General features: G+C 40.1%; 1 protein-coding gene across 2 annotated transcripts in view; it reads right to left on the bottom strand.

Moving 5' to 3' along the window:
* LOC126291620 (alpha-actinin, sarcomeric) overlaps positions 1 to 21,569 on the bottom strand; it is a 443,231-nt gene that overhangs the window by 32,438 nt on the left and 389,224 nt on the right. The window contains exons 5-10 of one of the 2 annotated variants that reach the window (XM_049985169.1): positions 19,871 to 19,956; positions 18,005 to 18,097; positions 12,343 to 12,573; positions 10,794 to 10,870; positions 8,366 to 8,587; positions 8,006 to 8,177 (exon numbers count right to left, since the gene is read on the bottom strand). In XM_049985169.1, coding sequence (XP_049841126.1) covers positions 8,006 to 8,177; positions 8,366 to 8,587; positions 10,794 to 10,870; positions 12,343 to 12,573; positions 18,005 to 18,097; positions 19,871 to 19,956 — 881 coding nt within the window. The remainder of the gene's footprint in view (positions 1 to 8,005; positions 8,178 to 8,365; positions 8,588 to 10,793; positions 10,871 to 12,342; positions 12,574 to 18,004; positions 18,098 to 19,870; positions 19,957 to 21,569) is intronic. The other variant, XM_049985168.1, reaches the window with a different exon arrangement.

Raw genomic sequence — 21,569 nt, forward strand, 5'->3', positions numbered from 1 at the left:
GGTTGATTAAGTCTCTTCAGTAAATTGATTCCTTAGGATGGATAGGATGTGTGACTGCTGTGTACAGACGCAGGAGGAGCCACTCTTCGCGAACAGCTGAGCGTGTTGATGGCCACGGTCAGCCGTCTTCAGGCTGCTGCCTCGGAGTGTAGCGGCAGTGGTGAGTCTGGTGCTTCGCAAGGTACACCCCAGTTGTTACACGCTTCACCCACTGTCCCTGCTGTCGAGACATCTTCGCGGGTACCGGGCACGGTTGGGCCACCCTCTCCCCAAGGGGAGTGGCGGGTTCAGCGGCATTCGCGGCGCACGAGAGCCATGTGGCATCGCCCGCTCTGCCTGTGAGTGGACATGTGGCTGCTCCTTCAGCAAGGTCCGAGTGGGCACACGGGGGGGAGGGGTTTATTAGTTATTGGGAGCTCCAACGTTAGGCGGGTGATGGAGCCCCTTAGGGAAATAGCGGAAAGGTCAGGGAAGAAGGCCAGTGTTCACTCTGTCTGCTTGCCGGGGGGTGTCATCCGAGATGTGGAGGAGGCCCTACCGGCGGCGATAGAGAGCACTGGGTGCACCCGACTGCAAATTGTTGCTCATGTCGGCACCAATGACTCCTGCCGTCTGGGTTCAGAGGTCATCCTCAGTTCGTACAGGCAGTTGGCGGATGGTTTGGAGCCGAGTGGAAGGCTTAAACCAGATGCTCAGACGATTCTGCGGAGAGCTGGGGTGCAAATTTCTCGACCCCTCCGCTATCGGGTGGAGAAATGTAGGGTCCCCCTGAATAGGTCAGGCGTGCACTACACGCCGGAAGCGGCTACGAGGGTAGCGGAGTACGTGTGGAGTGCACATGGGTTTTTTTTAGGTTAGAGAATTCCCTCCCTAGGCCCGACAAGACGCCTCCTGAGACGCGGCAAGGCAGGAGTAGGCAAAATGCAACAGGGAATAACAATATTAATGTGCTAATAGTAAACTGAAGGAGTGTCTATAAAAATGTCCCAGAACTGCTCTCATTAATAAACGGTCACAACGCCCATATAGTGCTGGGGACAGAAAGTTGGCTGAAACCACATGTAAACAGTAATGAAATCCTAAACTCAGATTGGAGTGTATACCACAGGGACAGGCTGGACAGTGAAGGGGGAGGCGTGTTTATAGCGATAAGAAGTGCAATAGTATCGAAGTAAATTGACGGAGATTCGAATTGTGAAATGATTTGGGTGAAGGTCACGGTTAAAGCAGGCTCAGACATGGTAATTGGATGTCTCTATAGGCCCCCAGGCTCAGCAGCTGTTGTGGCTCAGCACCTGAGGAATAATTTGGAAAATATTTCGAGTAGATTTCCCCACCATGTTATAGTTCTGGGTGGAGATTTTAATTTGCTGGATAGAGACTGGGAGACTCTAACGTTCATAACGGGTGGCAGGGACAAAGAATCCAGTGAAATATTTTTAAGTGCTTTATCTGAAAACTACCTTGAGCAGTTAAACAGAGAACCGACTCGTGGCGATAGCATATTAGACTTTCTGGTGACAAACAGACCCAAACTATTTGAATCAGTTAATGCACAACAGGGAATCAGCGATCATAAAGCGGTTACTGCATCGATGATTTCAGCCGTAAATATAAATATTAAAACAGGTAGGAAGATTTTTCTGTTTGGCAAAAGTGACAAAGCAGATTACAGAGTACCTGACGGCTCAACACAAAAGTTTTGTCTCAAGTACAGATAGTGTTGAGGATCAGTGGGCAAAGTTCAAAACCATCGTACAATATGCGTTAGCTGAGTATGTGCCAAGCAAGATCGTAAGAGATGGAAAAGAGCCACCGTGGTACAACAACCGAGTTAGAAAACTGCTGCGGAAGCAAAGGGAACTTCACAGCAAACATAAACATAGCCAAAGCCTTGCAGACAAACAAAAATTACGCGAATCGAAATGTAGTGTGAAGAGAGCTATGCGAGAGGCTTTCAATGAATTCGAAAGTAAAGTTCTATGTACTGACTTGGCAGAAAATCCTAAGAAATTTTGGTCCTATGTCAAAGTGGTAGGTGGATCAAAACAAAATGTCCAGACACTCTGTGACCAAAATGGTACTGAAACAGAGGAAGACTGCACTGTAGTTCCTTCTATAGATTGTTGTACAGATGACAAAATGGTAGATATAGAAATAGACGACAGAGGGATAGAGAAAAAATTAAAATCGCTCAAAAAAGGAAAGGCCACTGGACCTGATGGGATACCAGTTCGATTTTACACAGAGTACGCGAAGGAACTTGCCCCCCCCTTCTTGCAGCGGTGTACCGTAGGTCTCTAGAAGAGCGAAGCATTGCAAAGGATTGGAAAAGGTCACAGGTCATCCCAGTTTTCAAGAAGGGACGTCGAACAGATGTGCAGAACTATAGAACTATATCTCTAACGTCCATCAGTTGTAGAATTTTGGAACACGTATTATGTTTGAGTATAATGTCTTTTCTGGAGACTAGAAATCTACTCTGTAGGAATCAGCATGGGTTTCGAAAAAGACGGTCGTGTGAAACCCAGCTCGTGTTATTCGTCCACGAGACTCAGAGGGCCTTAGACACGGGTTCACAGGTAGATGCTGTGTTTCTTGACTTCCGCAAGGCGTTTGACACAGTTCCCCACAGTCGTTTAATGAACAAAGTAAGAGAATACGGACTATCAATTGTGTGATTGGATTGAGGAGTTCCTAGATAACAGAACGCAGCATGTCATTCTCAATGGAGAGAAGTTTTCCGAAGTAAGAGTGATTTCAGGTGTGCCGCAGGGGAGTGTCGTAGGACCGTTGCTATTCACAATATACATAAATGACCTGGTGGATGACATTGGAAGTTCACTGAGGCTTTTTGCAGATGATGCTGTGGTGTATCGAGAGGTTGCAACAATGGAAAATTGTACTGAAATGCAGGAGGATCTGCAGCGAATTGACGCATGGTGCAAGGAATGGCAATTGAATCTCAATGTAGACAAGTGTAATGTGATGCGAATACATACAAAGATAGGTCCCTTATCATTTAGCTACAAAATAGCAAGTCAGCAACTGTGAGCAGTTAATTCCATAAATTATCTGGGAGTACACATTAGGAGTGATTTAAAATAGAATGATCATATAAAGTTGATCGTCGGTAAAGCAGATGCCAGACTGAGATTCATTGGAAGAATCCTAAGGAAATGCAATCCGACAACAAAGGAAGTAGGTTACAGTACGCTTGTTCGCCCACTGCTTGAATACTGCTCAGCAGTGTGGGATCCGCACCAGATAGGGTTGATAGAAGAGACAGAGAAGATCCAACGGAGAGCAGCGCGCTTCGTCACAGGATCATTTAGTAATCGCGAAAGCGTTACGGAAATGATAGATAAACTCCAGTGGAAGCCTCTGCATGAGAGACGCTCAGTAGCTCGGTACGGGCTTTTGTTAAAGTTTCGAGAACATACCTTCACCGAAGAGTCAAGCAGTATATTGCCCCCTCCTACGTATATCTCGCGAAGAGACCATGAGGATAAAATCAGAGAGATTAGAGCCCACACAGAAGCACACCGACAATCCTTCTTTCCACGTACAATATGAGACTGGAACAGAAGGGAGAACCGATAGAGGTACTCAGGGTATCCTCCGCCACACATCGTCAGGTGGCTTGCGGAGTATGGATGTAGATGTAGATGTAGATGTAGACATATGGACATTCATTCATTTATTCATTAATTTTAATTCTCATTTGCAAACAAAACTTTGCTTAATATTGTGGTATGGAAGTTCTAGTTCCATCAACCAATTTTTTTAGCTGTGGTTGACCCACCTTTAGAATAGTTTGTGACATTTCAGTCACATAAATTACTCAAAAATTACTGATAAATATATTACCACTCAAATTGTGCTGTTTGCCTAATGACAGTTGCCTGAATTGAAGTTAGCACTTGTGTACTGCTTCTATGAAGTGCGTGTTAGAATTTTCATCTGGCTGCTTCAATACTCTCCTATGTTTGGTCACAAGTTTCTTCCTCAGGAATCTCTTCTGGTTTTCTCAGTTCAGCATCTAATGCTTAGAAACGTAGTCACTTGCCTTCTTCCTAAATTCAGACAATGGCTACTCAAAACTAACAGCTATGCCATCTGTCTGAGATCTTTCATTTGTTTTTCAACACAGTACGCGATTGCAGATACAGCGTCCATTAGTAAGGACAAGAACACCAAATTCATTGGAGGAATGCATCAGCACCAACCATCCAGACAAAAACTGCAATACAAGCATCCTTATTTCCATCCTTTCATTTTTTTCTTCCTATTCTTCTCACTTCTTACTTCCACCAGGTCCAGTGTTGATATATAGTTTGCATGCTTTTGCCTGTATTTAGTATCTTCTATCAGCAGTAAAGATTGAAAATAATGCTTCAGTTGTAACGTTTGTTTATTTTTCAATGCTTATACCAGCACTGAAAAATAAAAAATCTTGTAACTGAAGTGGTATTTTCAATTTTTACTATAATGCTAAGTTATGGATGTTCCTGCAGCAGGTTTGCTTGCTTTCATTGATAGTTTTGCCTGTGTTGTGAAGTATACTCTGTAGCCCAGATGATCATTCTTCCAGGTCACTAGTTATATAATGCCTGTAGCATTCACAAAGGCCTTAATTTCACAAAGAAGGATGTTCCCAAGTATTTTCTGGTATGATACATCTAATTGAAGGCACTCAATGACATTTAGATCCCATACATCTATCAGATTATGGGAACAATGATTGCTGTGTCGTGCCCACTATTCAAATTAGTCCTAGACATTTTCTATGGGTTCACGAGTGTATGATTTAGTGCTTGGCTTACTCATCAACAATAAACTACATCAACGGGAAAAAAAGTCTCCACTTTAACAACCTGATGACCAATGCCATAATTTTGAAGATATACAACATTCTGTGTGTTTGATTTAGTAGAATAAACGCCCAAAGATACATGTCATGCCACACTCATTTTCCTGTTGCAGCGAAATATGTGCACTTTACAATAACTTTTGGTTTTGGAGCTTTTGAGGGTACAAAAAAGGTAAAACTGTCATCAACCAGGTTGGTTTGAACACTACAGTGTTTTACTACAGGCCAATTAAAATTACTTGATAGCTGATACTTCACCGTTTGGAACTGGTTTCCTCCAATCTGAGCACTCAATGTCATACCTAAACCGTCTGCTTTTGGTAAACTGCAACAACAATTGTGGAAGTTCACTTCGGTGGAGTTTCTCGATGAGTTTGGATCCTAAATCTCGTGTCTGGCCGCTTTATTGTGTGTTTCATCTCTCTCTCTCTCTCTCTCTCTCTCTCTCTCACACACACACACACAAACACAAACACGCGTGCGCGGAAGGAAATAAAAAACATACATTACACACATGGCACTAATCAAACATCACTGGAACCTTCCACAAAAGACGCAATACAGCAGCGCATATACATTTATTGTACTCTCAGAGATTGGCTTAGATTAAATAAGCTTTGCATGACATTGTGTGAAGCTGCAACACCGTCTGGGACTGTATCCTCAATGAGGCAGTGGAGATCCACCTGCACGATGAGCTAATATAAAGACAGCAGTTTCCAGTTGTAGAAGGCCTGGTGGGAACCAGCCTTGAGTATGATTAAAACATGATAGTCTACACGGAAATCCACCCGTCAGGACAACTGAAGAGAAAGACGCATTGTGATCACATTGGCAGAGTTCTGCATGCAGCCCTGGCAACGGAAGGTGTGCAGTCCACGATCTGTCGCGGAGCACTGCGCTTCCTCCACCACCCAACTCTGCGCTTTCCCCACCCGCAGACTGCACGGAAATGCCAAGACCGGAGGCTGTGCCTGTTGGACAATGCCACCCGGCTGAATACCCGAGAAATTTTCAAGATTTTCGTGCACTGGGAAAACCTCATATCCCAAGGTGGGAGTATAATTTAACATAATCAATGACAGCGAGAAGTTACAGTTTGCTTTTACTGCTGGAACAGACATTTTTCTGTCTAGAGTTTCCTTGTAGAGGTTAGCTTTAATCACTATGAATGCAGTGACAGTGATTTCAGTTCTGCTGCAGATTGTTGACCACTGTTTCCTCAGATATACTTCACGTCACAAGGTTGTGGTTAGGTTAGGACAAGAGTTAAATTTAGGGCTACAAAATGATCTGCGGCAGTTTACTCATTAGTCACTTAAAATCAGCTGACAACAAAACATCTCACATTTCTGTCATAGCTCACGGCATTCCGCTTCCAACATTGATCCATGTTACACATTAACAGCATTTGTATAGTGACCCATCGTGCCTGTTACGTTGCCTATAACTGAATTGTAGCCAGCAGCCAATGTGGCAATACTGTAATGGCAAGTGAAAGACATCAACTGCCAAGAAATTTTGATTGGATTATAGGCATCTTTGCTTTCCTCTAATCTATGAACCAACTTACAGAGTCAGTTACAACTGGGCCTAAAGTTTCATATGGACTCTGAACCATAATTCCACCCAGAATCTACACTACTGGCCATTAAAATTGCTACTCCAAGAAGAAATGTAGATGATAAATGGGTATTCATTGGACTAATATATTATATAGAACTGACAAGTGATTACATTTTCACGCAATTTGGGTGCATAGATCCTGAGAAATCAGTACCCAGAACAACCACCTGTGGCCGTAATAACGGCCTTGATACGCCTGGACATTGGGTCAAACAGAGCTTGGATGGCATGTATAGATACAGATGCCCATGCGGCTTCAACACGATACCACAGTTCATCAAGAGCAGTGATTGTCGTATTGTAACGATCCAGTTGCTAGCCCACAATTGACCAGATGTTTTCAACCGGTGAGAGATTTGGAGAATGTGCTGGCCAGGGCAGCAGTCGAACATTTTCTGTATCCAGAAAGGCCCGTACAAGACCTGCTGAAACTTAGGGTTTCGCAGGGATCAAATGATGGGTAGAGCCACGGGTCGTAAAACATCTAAAATGTAACGTCCACTGTTCAGAGTGCGGTCAATGTGAACAAGAGGTGACAGACATGTAACCAATTACACCCCATACCCTCACATCGGGTGATATGCCAGTATGGCATACACGCTTCAAATGTGCGTTCACCGCGATGTCGCGAAACACGGATGCGACCATCATGATGCTGTAAACAGAGCCTGGATTCATACAAAAATAATGACGTTTTGCCATTCGTTGCACCCAGGTACGTCGTCGAGTACACCATCGCAGGCGCTCCTATGTGTGATGCAGCATCGAGGGTAACCGCAGCCAAGGTCTCCAAGCTAATAGTCCATGCTGCTGCAAACGTCGTCGAACTGTTCGTGCAGATGGTTGTTGTATTGCAAATGTCCCCATCTGTTGACTCAGGGTTCGAATCGTGGCTGCACAATCCATTACAGCCATGCGGATAATATGCCCGTCATCTCAACTGCTAGTGATACAAGGCCGTTGGGATCCAGCACACAGTTCTGTATTACCCTCCTGAACCCGCCGATTCCATATTGTACTATCAGTCCTCCTGAACCCGCCGATTCCATATTGTACTATCAGTCATTGGATCTCGACCAACGCAAGCAGCAATGTCTCGATACGATAAGCCGCTATCACGATAGGCTACAATCCGACCTTTATCAAAGTTGGAAACATGATGGTATGCATTTCTCCTCCTTACACGAGGCGTCACACCAATGTTTCACCAGGCAACGCTGGTCAACTGCTGTTTGTGTATGAGAAATCTGTTGGAAACTTTCCTCATGTCGGCACGTTGTACGTGTCGTCACCAACGCCAACCTTGTGTGAATGCTCTGAATTTTAATAGCCAGTAGTGTATCACGTTACGAGAGGTGCAAGATCCAAGTTGAAAAAAATAAATAAATATTCCTATGACAGTCTGGAGATCAAACAGCAGATCTCTACATTTGCAGTTGGCACTTTACCACACTGAGTCACTCAGTATACATTAATAACATTCAGCAGAAAGTACAGCCTACTCACAGCAGCCCTCTTTGCGAACTCCAGGTGCAGGATGTCGATCTTCTCCAGGATGCGCTCTGCCTCGTCGAGGGCCTGTCGGCGGCGCTGGGTCAGGCTGCCCAGGCGGTCCCACTGGTCACAGATCCTCTGGCAGCGGGCATTCACCGAGGCGCTGTCGTGGTACTCCAGGGTGCTGCAACAAACGTGTGTGGGCTCAAGCGCAAGATACTTAATGCTCCAATACCTCATATAAATTATTAGCAATATTGTTACTAACTCTCTCACGTAGAAGTGTACTCGGCAGCCGTAGTGCACACTCGAACTGGCCATTACAGCCCGCACACTACTCTCAGAAGCCCTCAGCCCAAAAGCTGTACTCACTTGAGCTCCTGAGCGATGGCTGCGATCTGCTCCACACGGTCCTGGTGTGCAGCGAGGTCACTCTCAAACGCCTCGTGCTTCTTCTTGAGGGCCTTCAGCTCGTTCAGCTTGCACTGCCGGAAGTCCTGGCTCTGCAGCATCTCCTCCTTGCCACGGGTCCAGTCCTCGTGGATGTCGGCTTTGTGCTTGAACTTCTGCGCCAGGTGCTCCAGTCGCTCTAGCCTGTGAGGGCAGAAATGTCACCCTGTAGCCGAGATCTTCAAAAAATTTCACTTTTGTACACCTGCTGACACTCACTGGAGTCCTCCAGTTGAGATACTGCTTTCAAATCAGTTTCAAAACTTTGGAGATTTAACCATGTAGATCACTTTTTTTTTTAAGTTTTTTAAATTGAATTACCATGAATGTACATTTATAGCATAGCAAGCTCAAGAATACAGGACATCTTATTGATATACAGAGAACTGGCAAATTACCCACACCTCAGCAGGAAGGCTTGTAAGTAGTTAGGAGCAATAGAATTTAGTAGTAGTCCCCTATGACTGACAAACTGCAAAATAATTTTATACATTGTGTTTTATAGTTTTATGCTACTAATTGCTAACCATTCAGGCTTGGATTCCCAATGGTTTGTGAGACTTAACTTATTAGACAGGAAATAGTGCAATATCTGACAAACTAAAGTACACAATACCTACATTTTCATGATCCCGAACATTACTTTTACGGGAACAAAGGTATATTATGTTCTACAGTTCTGGCTGACAGAAGGCTCATATATGCCAATGTAAATGATGGGCTGCATGTTTTAACTGACAAGCAAAACATAATTTTACAAGTAATTTATGATCAAACATAATACAGTGGTACTGAATACTTCACTGTTTAGTGTGATACAATTCCATTACTTTACCATTAGGAAACAGTGAATTGTTTTAAGATAAAATCTGTTACATGAATATATTACAAATATGCAGAAATATAAATTCCAATATAAAGGGAAGTATATAGAAACGAAATGTGACTACTCACTAATTTATTTTATTTTTTCCATAATATTTGTATCAGAAGAAATTCGTAAAAGATTCCAGTATTCTTGGCTATGAATTGAAATACTAAATAATTTACTATGTGAGAAACTTTTTAAAAAAATATTCCACTATAAAATAATTTAATGGAAATATTGTCAGTTGATAGCTTAACAATTACAAATGCACACAGAGCTGTGGCCTCTGGGTCCTAGTCTTAAGTCATCCTCTTTGAGATTACTGCTCTTCTGTCATGGACTTGCTTTTCATATCAGTGTAGACAATAAAGCACATTTATAATTTTAGGAAGTATTTGGCTTTCAGACAAACTACCCGTGGATCAATAAAGTATTTACTAATTAAGTATGAAAGAAAATCTTTCACTTATGTTTGATGTCATGTTACTTTGTAGATTTAGGAATGAGAAACAGCATATTAATTAAAAATATAATGGTACCACTAACATTTCACAATTAAAGCAAAATATTCACATCTATTTCACTATAACATTTCAATCAAAATGTAACAATATATTGAGAACAGTCACTATCTCTTGAAGGCATTTCTTTCTCTAACGAGATGAATGAACAAAGCTTGTAATTAGGAAAGACTTTTAGAAGCCTACCATAATTAGATTTTCCAGTTTTATTAGCAAGAAGTAAGTGTCATCCCTGGTCTGCTCATTTATAGGCAAATAAAATGCTGATAGGGTCAACAAATACAATTGTGAAAGTCTCTTCAGAATATAAATCTTTACTTATTTTCTTTAGAAATGATCATTAGAACAGGGGTAGAGGTGGTGGCAGTGTAGTGAAGGGTCGAGAATAAGAAGTCATAAAATGACAGTATCATTCAGAAACCTGTTTTCAAGAATTAATATTGGCAACGGTAGGAGTGGGAAAATTGGGCTATCAGGTCACCTTTCAACTCTCATCTCAAATTTTACATCTTAAGCACCACATGTAGCCAGCAGCATGTACTTTAAAAAGTTTTGAGGCATTTCAAGATTATTAAATACCATACGGAGTTCTTGGACATATTTTTGGACAATACATGTACAACAAATATGTGCATTTCCCTCACAGGTGATTGCATGATGTTGCCTTTCTTTCTTTTTTTTGGGTACATGGCAATGTGCGTAAATTGGCAAGATTGCTATGATTCAGTGCAAATACATTAATCATTAATAGGTATGGAACACTATCATCATCATCATCATCATCATCATCATCGTCGTCGTCATCACTACCACTATCATTATTATTACTATTACTATTACTATTATTACTATTACTATTACTATTATTACTATTACTATTACTATTATTACTATTACTATTACTATTATTACTATTACTATTACTATTACTATTACTATTACTATTACTATTATTATTTACCTCATCATCTCAGACAGCAACCATTCCTCAAATGCTTTCTCAGCTGTCTCCAGACCTTTCCATGCGTTGGCAATATCCTGTTAACAAAATTCTCACTGACAACACATTCTTCTGTTAACTAATGATTAGATCAATTTCTTAATAAGAGTGAGCTACACCATTTTTTACAAAGATGTAAGACATGGTTAAGTTGTCTGAACATTGCTGTCCCATAGAAATACATATTGTGTTACGTCAAAATTCCACAGTCAGTTATCCTATGGAAAAGGGAAAAAAATATATATATATCTATTAAGCAAACACATTCCCGACCCCTTCTCAATCAGTTGTACTTCTTTCTCAGTCAGTCACATCACTTCCTCTCCCCCCACCTTTATTATTTGCGTTCTCTTTCACTCTCACTTTTTCTCTCATGTCCACTGCTGATAACACCGAGTTTAAATCTATCTGCCTATAATTTGCCTTTACTCTTCTGCTTTTCAAGAAAAAATAAGAACAGTGTGTTCTTTTACATTTATGAATTCTTCCATCACTTCATGACAGAAAAATGTTTGTTTTTCAACCTTAAATATGACAAACTGCATTTTTGTTCTACTAATATTGGTTTACTTTGTACCAGTTTTCGGGCTTCTTAGGCCACTGTCAGGAAATAACTGACTGTCATCCACAAGAGACAATAGTGCATAGTGAACGAAATATTATGAACAAAGATACTATCAACATACACACTAGTCAGCCGTTTTCTGACACTAGTTAACAAGCCAAAAAATCTGTTCGAAATGAACAAATACTATCAGAACAAAAATGCAGTTTGTTTATCAGCCTTAAAGGTGTTTATTCATTATTATCTGCTACAGATACTACTGTTTTCACTGGTTATGGCACAGTAATTTCCAAATGTTTGTATCTATTTTAGATGTAGCTTCTAACATTCATTTATTCATTCCTCCCTTCCCAGTACCCTTTATTCAGCCAATGTCAGATATGGAATGCTGCTACGGCATTCCTACTCTTCTGAAAAGAGACAATCAATACCCATAGCTGTATGTAGGCTATCATTACAGTAGGAGCACCACTCCCAAAGTCATTTTAAAGCTCCTACTAGTCTCCCTTGAGGTAAAATCCTTGTATGTGACACTGTGTTACGAAGTGTTTGCTTGTCGTATATCTGAGGTGGAACATGAGAACCAGCCCAGATAGGTCGACTGGTTGGCTGACACACTGGACCCCACTTTTAATCTGTGACGCAATTTGAACTGCAGCCGGTACACCTCCCCAATTCCCAGAAGTGGCTACTTCAATGCTCTCAGCTATGTGGTGAGTATAACTTATAACAACCTGGCAATGAATACTTTAAGAAGTGAACGTAACAACCACTTATATTATTTACACTCCAGCACAACTTCCTGTTACCAACTAAAATGTGTAGCATTTCTGGTTGGATGTGAGAGGAACCCTGTAGGTCTAACCTTGCCAGGATAAACAAAGCAATAAACAAATAAAAATAAATAAGAAAATTAATAACACAGTCATTATTTCAAACACTTACAGAGACCATCTTGCCCTCAGTGGGCATGTAGGCGGGACGGTTGGACAGCCGCAGCTTGGTCTGCAGGGTGTTAAAGTTGGTCTCCAGCTTCGCCTTCTGCTCAACGCGGGGTGGCTTGTGCTTCCGGCGGTACGTGCGGTACTCCTCCAACTTCTTCTGTACACCAGCCAGCGAGTTGTCCGTCTGCCGGCTGTTCAGCCACGGCATCGTTCGGCGAATCCATTCCAGCAACTGGGTAAGACAACGTGTGGAATTAACTTCACTCTGAGATCATCAATAAAATAAATTTGCAATATTTGCTGGTGTAATATGGGTTTTAAGAAGACACTAACCTATTCTTCTGTAAATGTTCCACCACAATTTTACAAATAACAATTAATACTGTATTATAATTCCCACAAATACACTTTTCTGACTGTTGACGTCAGAGTGGGGATCTTTGCATAACAACTGAAACCTTGATGATGTGAGCATGTGGGAAACTTGTGATGAGAATATAAACTCAGCAACAAATTACGTTATGGGCAAAAACCAAGATGTAATTAACACAAGTCATCTCCTAAGGAACATGTGACACGAGAGATGAATGACATACTTTTCCACGATACAATAAGTCACACTCAAAAATTTAATACTGAATTGTAATTCCCACACGTACACTTTTCTAAATGTTGGCTTCAGAGTGGGGATCTCTGCATAACAACAAACCCTGATGATGTGAGCATCATCTCTCTTCCTTAAAGAAGATTGTGGTTTTCCACTTAATTTAACATATAATACAGCTCTTGCAGTTTTGAAAAAAAAAAATTCTGACATCAAAATAGCTAGAATAAAAGGAAGATGAAAGCTATGGTGTTTGCAGATAATCTGGTGATTTGGGGGAATAAGGAAGAGGAAGTACGAGAGCAGTTAGACATATGGGAATGGAAAGTACAAGAATATGGGATGAAATTTATTATAAGGAAGATTGAGATGATTATCACAACAAGAAAGAAGGAGAGAGGAACAATTGGAATAACAATTGTAGGGAATGATTGAGGAAAGTGGAGAGTTTCAAGTACCTAGGAAGCCTGATACAGGAAGATGGGCAAAATGACAAATAAATAAACGAGTAGGGGACAAAAGCAGAAGCATTTTGGAAGTGTGTCAGAAGCCTGATATGGAGCAAGGGATGTACCGCAAATCAGTAAAATGATTTTATGCTGGCCATACTATGTCCCAATCCTGACATATGCATCAGAAACCTGGTTATTAAAGGAAGAGAGAAAAGCAAAGTAGAAGCTAGTGAGATGAAATTCTTGAGACACAGTAAGGAGTGACAAAGATAGATAGGTTAACAAATTAGAGGATCAGAGAGTGAAGAGGCCTATGTTCCATACATACCTGGCCAGAGGCAGGAAACTGACCAAGATGATGCGGATGCACAATATTTAAAATACTGATGAACAGTATTTCACAATCATTTTCTGAAAATTGTTGGTGAATTAAATCAAAATTTAGTTTCTACGGAGAATTACATAACTCTCTTGACAAATGACTTTCTGAGATTGATGTCCGAAATACTCGTCTGTAATACAGGCAAGGAGGAGATTGAGTCACTAATAAATCACTAAAGACTAAGGACTCTCATGGATATGATGGAGTGCCTAGCAGAATATGTTAGCCTTGTATTTAGCCATATTTGTAATTTTTCCTGTAGGAATGGTCAGTTTTCTGAACAATTAAAGTACTCAGTAGCAAAGGGAGAAAGGGATAATGTAGACAATTTTAGACCTATTTCTATGTCATCAGTTTTTGCTAAGGTTATTGAAAATGCTGTGTATGTAAGGATAATTGATCATTTTACATCATTCAATTTGCTATCAAATGTACAGTTCGGCTTTAGAAGTCTTATAACAACTGAAAATATGCTATACTATATTTTCTCTGTGACGTACTGGATGGGTTAAACAAAAGGTTTTGAATGCTAGGCATATTTTTTTTATTTAACTAAGGTGTTTGATTGTGTCAATCACAAAATATTGCTGCATAAGTTGGACCATTACAGAATACGGGGAGTCACAGTGTTGAGAATGGCTGTGATGTGGGATTTGAGTGGGGTATGGTCGAATGAGGGGTGCCCCAGGGATCAATGTTGGAGCCACTTATGTTCCTTATTTATATAAATGATATGTCCTCTAGTATTTATTACAGGTAACTCTAAAATATTTCTGTTTGCTGATGACACTAGCTTGGTGGTAAAGCCTGTGTGCAACAATTGGTATGGTTTCAATTAGTGCAGTTCATGACAAATTCAAGGCTTGTAGAAAATGAACTACCATAGCAATTGTCGTGGAATGCCCACGTTCAATGGTTCAACACAAAAATTAGACTATTATTATTATTATTATTGTGGTCTTCAGTCCAGAGACTGGTTTGATGCAGCTCTCCATACTACTCTATCCTGTGCAGGCTTCTTCATCTCCCAGTACCTGCTGCAACCTACATCTTTCTGAATCTTGTTGGTGAATTCATCTCTTGGTCTCCTCCTACGATTTATACCCTCCACGCTGCCCTCCAATACTAAATTGGTGATCCCTTGATGCCTCAGAATATGCCCTACCAACCGATCCCTTCTTCTAGTCAAGTTGTACCACAAACTTCTCTTCTCCCCAATCCTATTCAATACTTCCTCATTAGTTATGTGATCTACCCATCTAATCTTCAGCATTCTTCTGTAGCACCACATTTCGAAAGCTTCTATTCTCTTCTTCTCCAAACTATTTATCGTCCATGATTCACTTCCATACATGGCTACACTCCATACTAATACTTTCAGAAATGACTTCCTGACACTTAAATCTATATTCGATGTTAACCAACTTCTCTTCTTCAGAAACGCTTTTCTTGCCATTGCCAGTCTACATTTTATATCCTCTCTACTTCGACCATCATCAGTTATTTTGCTCCCCAAATAGCAAAACTCCTTTACTACTTTAAGTGTCTCACTTCCTAATCTAATTCCCTCAGCATCACCCGACTTAATTCGACTACATTCCATTATCCTCATTTTGCTTTTGTTAATGGTCATCTTATACCCTCCTTTCAAGACGCTATCCATTCCATTCAACTGCTCTTCCAAGTCCTTTGCTGTCTCTGAGAGAATTACAATGTCATCGGCGAACCTCAAAGTTTTTATTTCTTCTCCATAGATTTTAATACCTACTCCGAATTTTTCTTTTGTTTCCTTCACTGCTTGCTCAATATACAGATTGAATAACATCGGGGAGAGGCTACAACCCTGTCTCACTCCCTTCCCAACCACTGCTTGCCTTTCATGTCCCTCGACTCTTATAACTGCCATCTGGTTTCTGTACAAATTGTAAATAGCCTTTCGCTCCCTGTATTTTACCCCTGCCACCTTCAGAATTTGAAAGAGAGTATTCCAGTCAACATTGTCAAAAGCTTTCTCTAAGTCCACAAATGCTAGAAACGTAGGTTTGCCTTTTCTTTATCTAGCTTCTAAGGTAAGCCGTAGGGTCAGTATTGCCTCACGTGTTCCAACATTTCTACGGAATCCAAACTGATCTTCCCCGAGGTCGGCTTCTACCAGTTTTTCCATTCGTCTGTAAAGAACTCGCGTTAGTATTTTACAGTTGTGACTTATTAAACTGGTAGTTCGGTAATTTTCACATCTGTCAACACCTGCTTTCTTTGGGATTGGAATTATTACATTCTTCCTGAAGTCTGAGGGTATTTCGGCTGTCTCATACATCTTGCTCACCAGATGGTAGAGTTTTGTCAGGACTGGCTCTCCCAAGGCCGTCAGTAGTTCCAATGGAATGTTGTCGACTCCGGGGGCCTTGTTTTGACTCACGTCTTTCAGTGCTCTGTCAAACTCTTCACGCAGTATCGTATCTCCTATTTCATCTTCATCTACATCCTCTTCCATTTCCATAATATTGTCCTCAAGTACATCGCCCTTGTATAGACCCTCTATATACTCCTTCCACCTTTCTGCTTTCCCTTCTTTGGTTAGAACTGGGTTTCCATCTGAGCTCTTGATATTCATGCAAGTGGTCCTCTTTTCTCCAAAGGTCTCTTTAATTTTCCTGTAGGCAGTATCTATCTTACCTCTAGTGAGATAAGCCTCTACATCCTTACATTTGTCCTCTAGCCATCCCTGCTTAGCCATTTTGCACTTCCTGTCGATCTCATTTTTGAGACGTTTGTATTCCTTTTTGCCTTCTTCGTTTACTGTGTTTTTATATTTTCTCCTTTCATCAATTAAATTCAATATTTCTTCTGTTACCCAAGGATTTCTAGCAGCCCTCGCCTTTTTACCTACTTGATCCTCTGCTGCCATCACTACTTCATCCCTCAAAGCTACCCATTCTTCTTCTACTGTATTTCTTTGCGCTATTCCTGCCATATGTTCCCTTATGCTCTCCCTGAAACTCTGTACAACCTCTGGTTTAGTCAGTTTATCTAGGTCCCATCTCCTTAAATTCCCACCTTTTTGCAGTTTCTTCAGTTTTAATCTACAGGTCATAACCAATAGATTGTTGTCAGAGTCCACATCTGCCCCTGGAAATGTCTTACAATTTAAAACCTGGTTCCTAAATCTCTGTCGTACCATTATATAATCTATCTGAAACCTGTCAGTATCTCCAGGCTTCTTCCATGTATACAGCCTTCTTTTATGATTCTTGAACCAAGTGTTACCTATGATTAAGTTGTGTTCTGTGCAAAATTCTACCAGGCGGCTTCCTCTTTCATTTCTTTGCCCCAGTCCATATTGACCTACTACGTTTCCTTCTCTCCCTTTTCCTACTACCGAATTCCAGTCACCCATGACTATTAAATTTTCGTCACCCTTCACTAGCAAAGACTACTTTGCTTATTTTCATATGCTTATGTCTTATGGTATTATATTTTGGGGTAATTCTTCACATTCTAAAAGAATATTTTTGTCTCAGAAACAGGCAGTTCAGACCATAAGTGGTCTAAGTTTGCAAACCTCTTCTCGACCCCTGTTCACTAGTCTGGGTATTCTGACACTGGCCTCTATATATCCTTTACTGTCATTTCTTGTTAACAATACCAGCTTATTACCAAGAATAAGCACCCAGTTAATACACGGCAGAAATCAATAATGCATATGGATCGGACTTCCTGAGCTCTTGGGCAGAAACAGCTTCCACAAAAATTCAAAAATCTTTCCTGATGGGTTACTCCTCCTATTATGTCGAGGAGTTCCTTGAAAAACTAAGATGATTCTTATGTTGTATTGTCGATTGTGTTTACTTAAACTTATGGCTTGACTTTTTTAGGGTTCATAAACATTTTATTGGTATCTGTTATTGCTTTTGCACTGTAATTTCATGTACTGACACATTCCATGACCTTGGAGATTTGCTCCCCTATTTGGTCTTACGAAATTTTATATGTAAATAAAAAAATAATAGAATGACAAGTGTAAGCACGAAAGGGGGGTCGGGTTAGATCTCTCACACATGAAGATTTCTCAATTTATTTGGAAAGAGTGTACAAAGGTGTCCGAAATCTGGATTGTGATGTCTATGTAATGACTGTAGCTCATAGGCATCAGTCTTAAATACTAGTACTGTAATTAAGGATATAATAATGGTAATGTAAAACAAAAATTACTCTTATTACTCACATCACTTGCAAGCCGCTCATACTCCTCCATGAGGCGTTCATTCTCCTGGTTGACCTTCAGCACCTTGCAGATACGGTTTGCAGCTGTCTCAGCCTGTAAACACATTAATGTAGTAAGTTCTGTGTACAGTTTTAAATTAATAATTCATCTAAAAGTCTAAACTGGTGCTCTTTTATATACCCACTAAATATGAAACAGCTTAAGTCAAGTCAAAAATAACTCGTTTACATGTTAAATAACATGAAAGATTCAAATTTCATTTACTGCTATGTACAATGAAACTTGAGCAAATGAGAGTCATACTGTGCAATATGATCAAACTATTACTACATTTTTGTGATAATCACTGTTAACAAAATTATCACATGTTGAAGACAAATCATTACAACATACAGTAAGAAAAATGCACAGTTATCAGTCATTCAGACAGACACTCACAGACTAATGCATAAGAATGTTAATGAAGTATTACACAAAACAAATTTGAAAAATGCAGCAAGCAAGCCTACAGGCAACAAAAAAAAATCACGTACACTACTAATAGCAGTAGTAGCACTGACTATACCGTTTGTAACTTTTCTCATACTTTGGACGCCTATACTCACTGTGATCTCGGAAAAACTTTAAAGTCACCCATCTCAATAACCAACTGTGCTCCAGCATTAAAGCTGTGAAAACAAAGTCGACTGCAGTACACTCATCACTGGAAATCCTCTCAAGAAATCTCTGAATAAAGCATTTTTAATCCACTTGGCAAGTAATACAGAAGTAATCAAGTCATTCTCTTCAAGTCTCTTCTTTGGAGGAAAGACTTAGAGAGAAGGCATTTTACTTCTATCTGTGACTTCACTAATAGAAACTAGAGCAGTTCAATGCACCTCTTGACATAAATATGCAAGAAACTTTTAACTGTACAATAAAATGTACCATCTACTCGGTATTTTCGACAGAGAACTTGGTGTCCACAACAGTATTAAAAAAACATTTGTGGGACCACCTGTAAAACTGTTTGGATTGCACTACATATTTTACATTCCTGCACTTCATGTTTCACATTTCTGCCCCTCATATTTTCCAGAAGCAGGTGTTCTGCATAATTAAGTTGACCCTCAGGATCGAACACCATTAAAACCACTGTCTCACTTTGTTGACTGTATTTTATTTAGTGTTTACATTGGAGGCAGTGCATGGTGACAGCTGATTTGCTTGATTGGTAATTTTAGTTGGATGTGTTGTCAAAGTTTCTCTCAACTGTGCCAATACTCTGCACCTTGTAAGATATGGTATACTCAAACAGAATGTGATACACATCCAGCTTTCAAAAAGATAGGTCATCTTTAACATTACAAAGAAGACATTTTATCTTTGTTGACAGGTGTGGTGCAACACAATGGATGTCATGTTGCCAGGAACATCTACCACGGGGAGAAAACCTGAAGGATTACATGTGTGTTGCCATTATTGTTTTAAAATTTATGTTTCAGGCAGAAAATTTATTTACATCAGTAGGCCAACCAGCAGGAAAAATAATAAGAAAAATCACACATAAATATGTGCAGTGTTGCCGACAGTTTCTGAGGCACAATTATTTAAAACACTTGTCTTTCCCCATATTGGCCCTTTGAATGTACATCTGCAGGGACACAAAGGGATGGACTGACAGAGTTCTGAAATGTGGAGCAAATAACAAGCACATTTACATTTTGTTGTGTTATGTATGCTACTAGTATTTTCTGCATTCTGTGAAGACCAGTTTGTCAATACATGGCCATATGGTGATTTAAGCCAGCTTAGGCCACGGAGGCTTCAGCCTGTGTGACAAAGCATCGTCAACAGTTATAAGAGTGGCAGGCAGCACGGCTTTACCTTCTGAGCACCGGAGAAGCAGTGGTAGTACGACGACACATACGTCATGACGGCACGCTCGTCTGGCATCGCGGTGTTGACGAGATCTGCAGTGGCACAGCAAGGCAATGCAGCAAATAAAGCAGGCAGTTAGTTGAATACTTCACTCATCAGGCATTCCAACTGCAGAAACAAACTATAAGGATGAGCGAAAAAACTTGGCAGTCAGCCTGGCACGCGAAAGCACATATCACTCTTTGCAAATCACTATTTTTTTTTTATATTTGTTTTTCCCTTCTCTTCTGAATCGAATCTTTACTTGTGGAAACTGAAAGCACATTGTTAAAGTGCATAAAAAGTGCTACGTTCATAGTTAAGGTCCCACCATTTATAGTTACAAAATAACAGAAGAAACAGGCCCAAACTACCGTTCTAAGCTGATTATCTGATGATATGATTTGAAACTTTTAGTTTTTTTTTAAGTTTCCCTCACCCTTTACGACCTCCCTCTCCGGCCTACTGATTAGTAGTTTGTACCACAAAGTAAAATCCTCTCATGTGACCAGCCAAGTAAGAGACCCACAAATTGATTCTGATAGGACAATTATGAAGGGCACCACAGAAATTATGATTGCCAAACATCGATTAATTTCTCAACTTCACATAATTCCATAATTGTGAGACACCATAGTTTTCACAAGCGATATGATACAAACAAGCATTTATTTTGTGATACTGTCAAAGCATGTGTCTTCTTTTATCTACCAAGGCAATTACATGCATTTTAAACAGACTTACACTTTTAAAAAATATATTGGAGTCCCTGGAAAGCTGAGTAGCACTATATGAAACTGATTGGACACATTTTGCCAAAAGTGATGGGTAATGCTTACATGGCAAGGGAAACATAACTGTACTGTAACAGCAGACTTTGCTTGTCTATTTAGTGTAATGCACACCTATTTAGACAAAAAGACTTTACAGCAAACTATAACACGTATAATATCACTTTTCAAGTCTTGCAAAGAGTTCTCAAATGCTGTAATGAAATTTTATACTCCAACAGCACAAACTTGTTGCTGCAGTATATTACTAGATAAAAAAATTATCACCATTGACCATACAGCTTAGTTCTTTCCATTTGGGGAACTAACCTTAGCGAAAAATCTTCATTGGATACCTTCAAACATTCAGGAGATGTTAGACTGACTGTTTATGGGCCTAAATACAGTGGGATGGGCATATTGTAATTACAATATTTATTTCACATTAAACTATAGCTGTAATTTCATATTTACTGCATATAGTTCGTAAGTGAAGGATTCCTTTAAAAAATGTCTTCAGTAGTAATATGTAACTTTGTGCTTGTCCAAGCTGACAGCCACTGTTATGGGTTACAAAACATCCAAACAAAAAAGTCACACATTAATAAAGGTTACACTAAAAAAGGGTCACTTAAAGATATATTCATATAATCAAACAGATACAGAAAATCAATTCACACAGCACTCTTCATGTCCGGTTCTACTCGCCATGCTGTAAGATAGCAGTTAGTTTGTTAATACCAGATTCAGAAAGGCAGTATTTTTACAGATTATTAATGAAAATAAACAGGTTGCCTAGCATTCACAAGGGCAATGCAGTGATTTTATATACATTAAACCTTCCTTCCAGCAGCATAATTCTGCAGTTTCCAGAGATCCTGTCTAAAGTTGTTCAA

The sequence above is a fragment of the Schistocerca gregaria genome, chromosome 9 (genome assembly GCF_023897955.1).
Source record: "Schistocerca gregaria isolate iqSchGreg1 chromosome 9, iqSchGreg1.2, whole genome shotgun sequence".
NCBI lineage: Eukaryota > Metazoa > Arthropoda > Insecta > Orthoptera > Acrididae > Schistocerca > Schistocerca gregaria.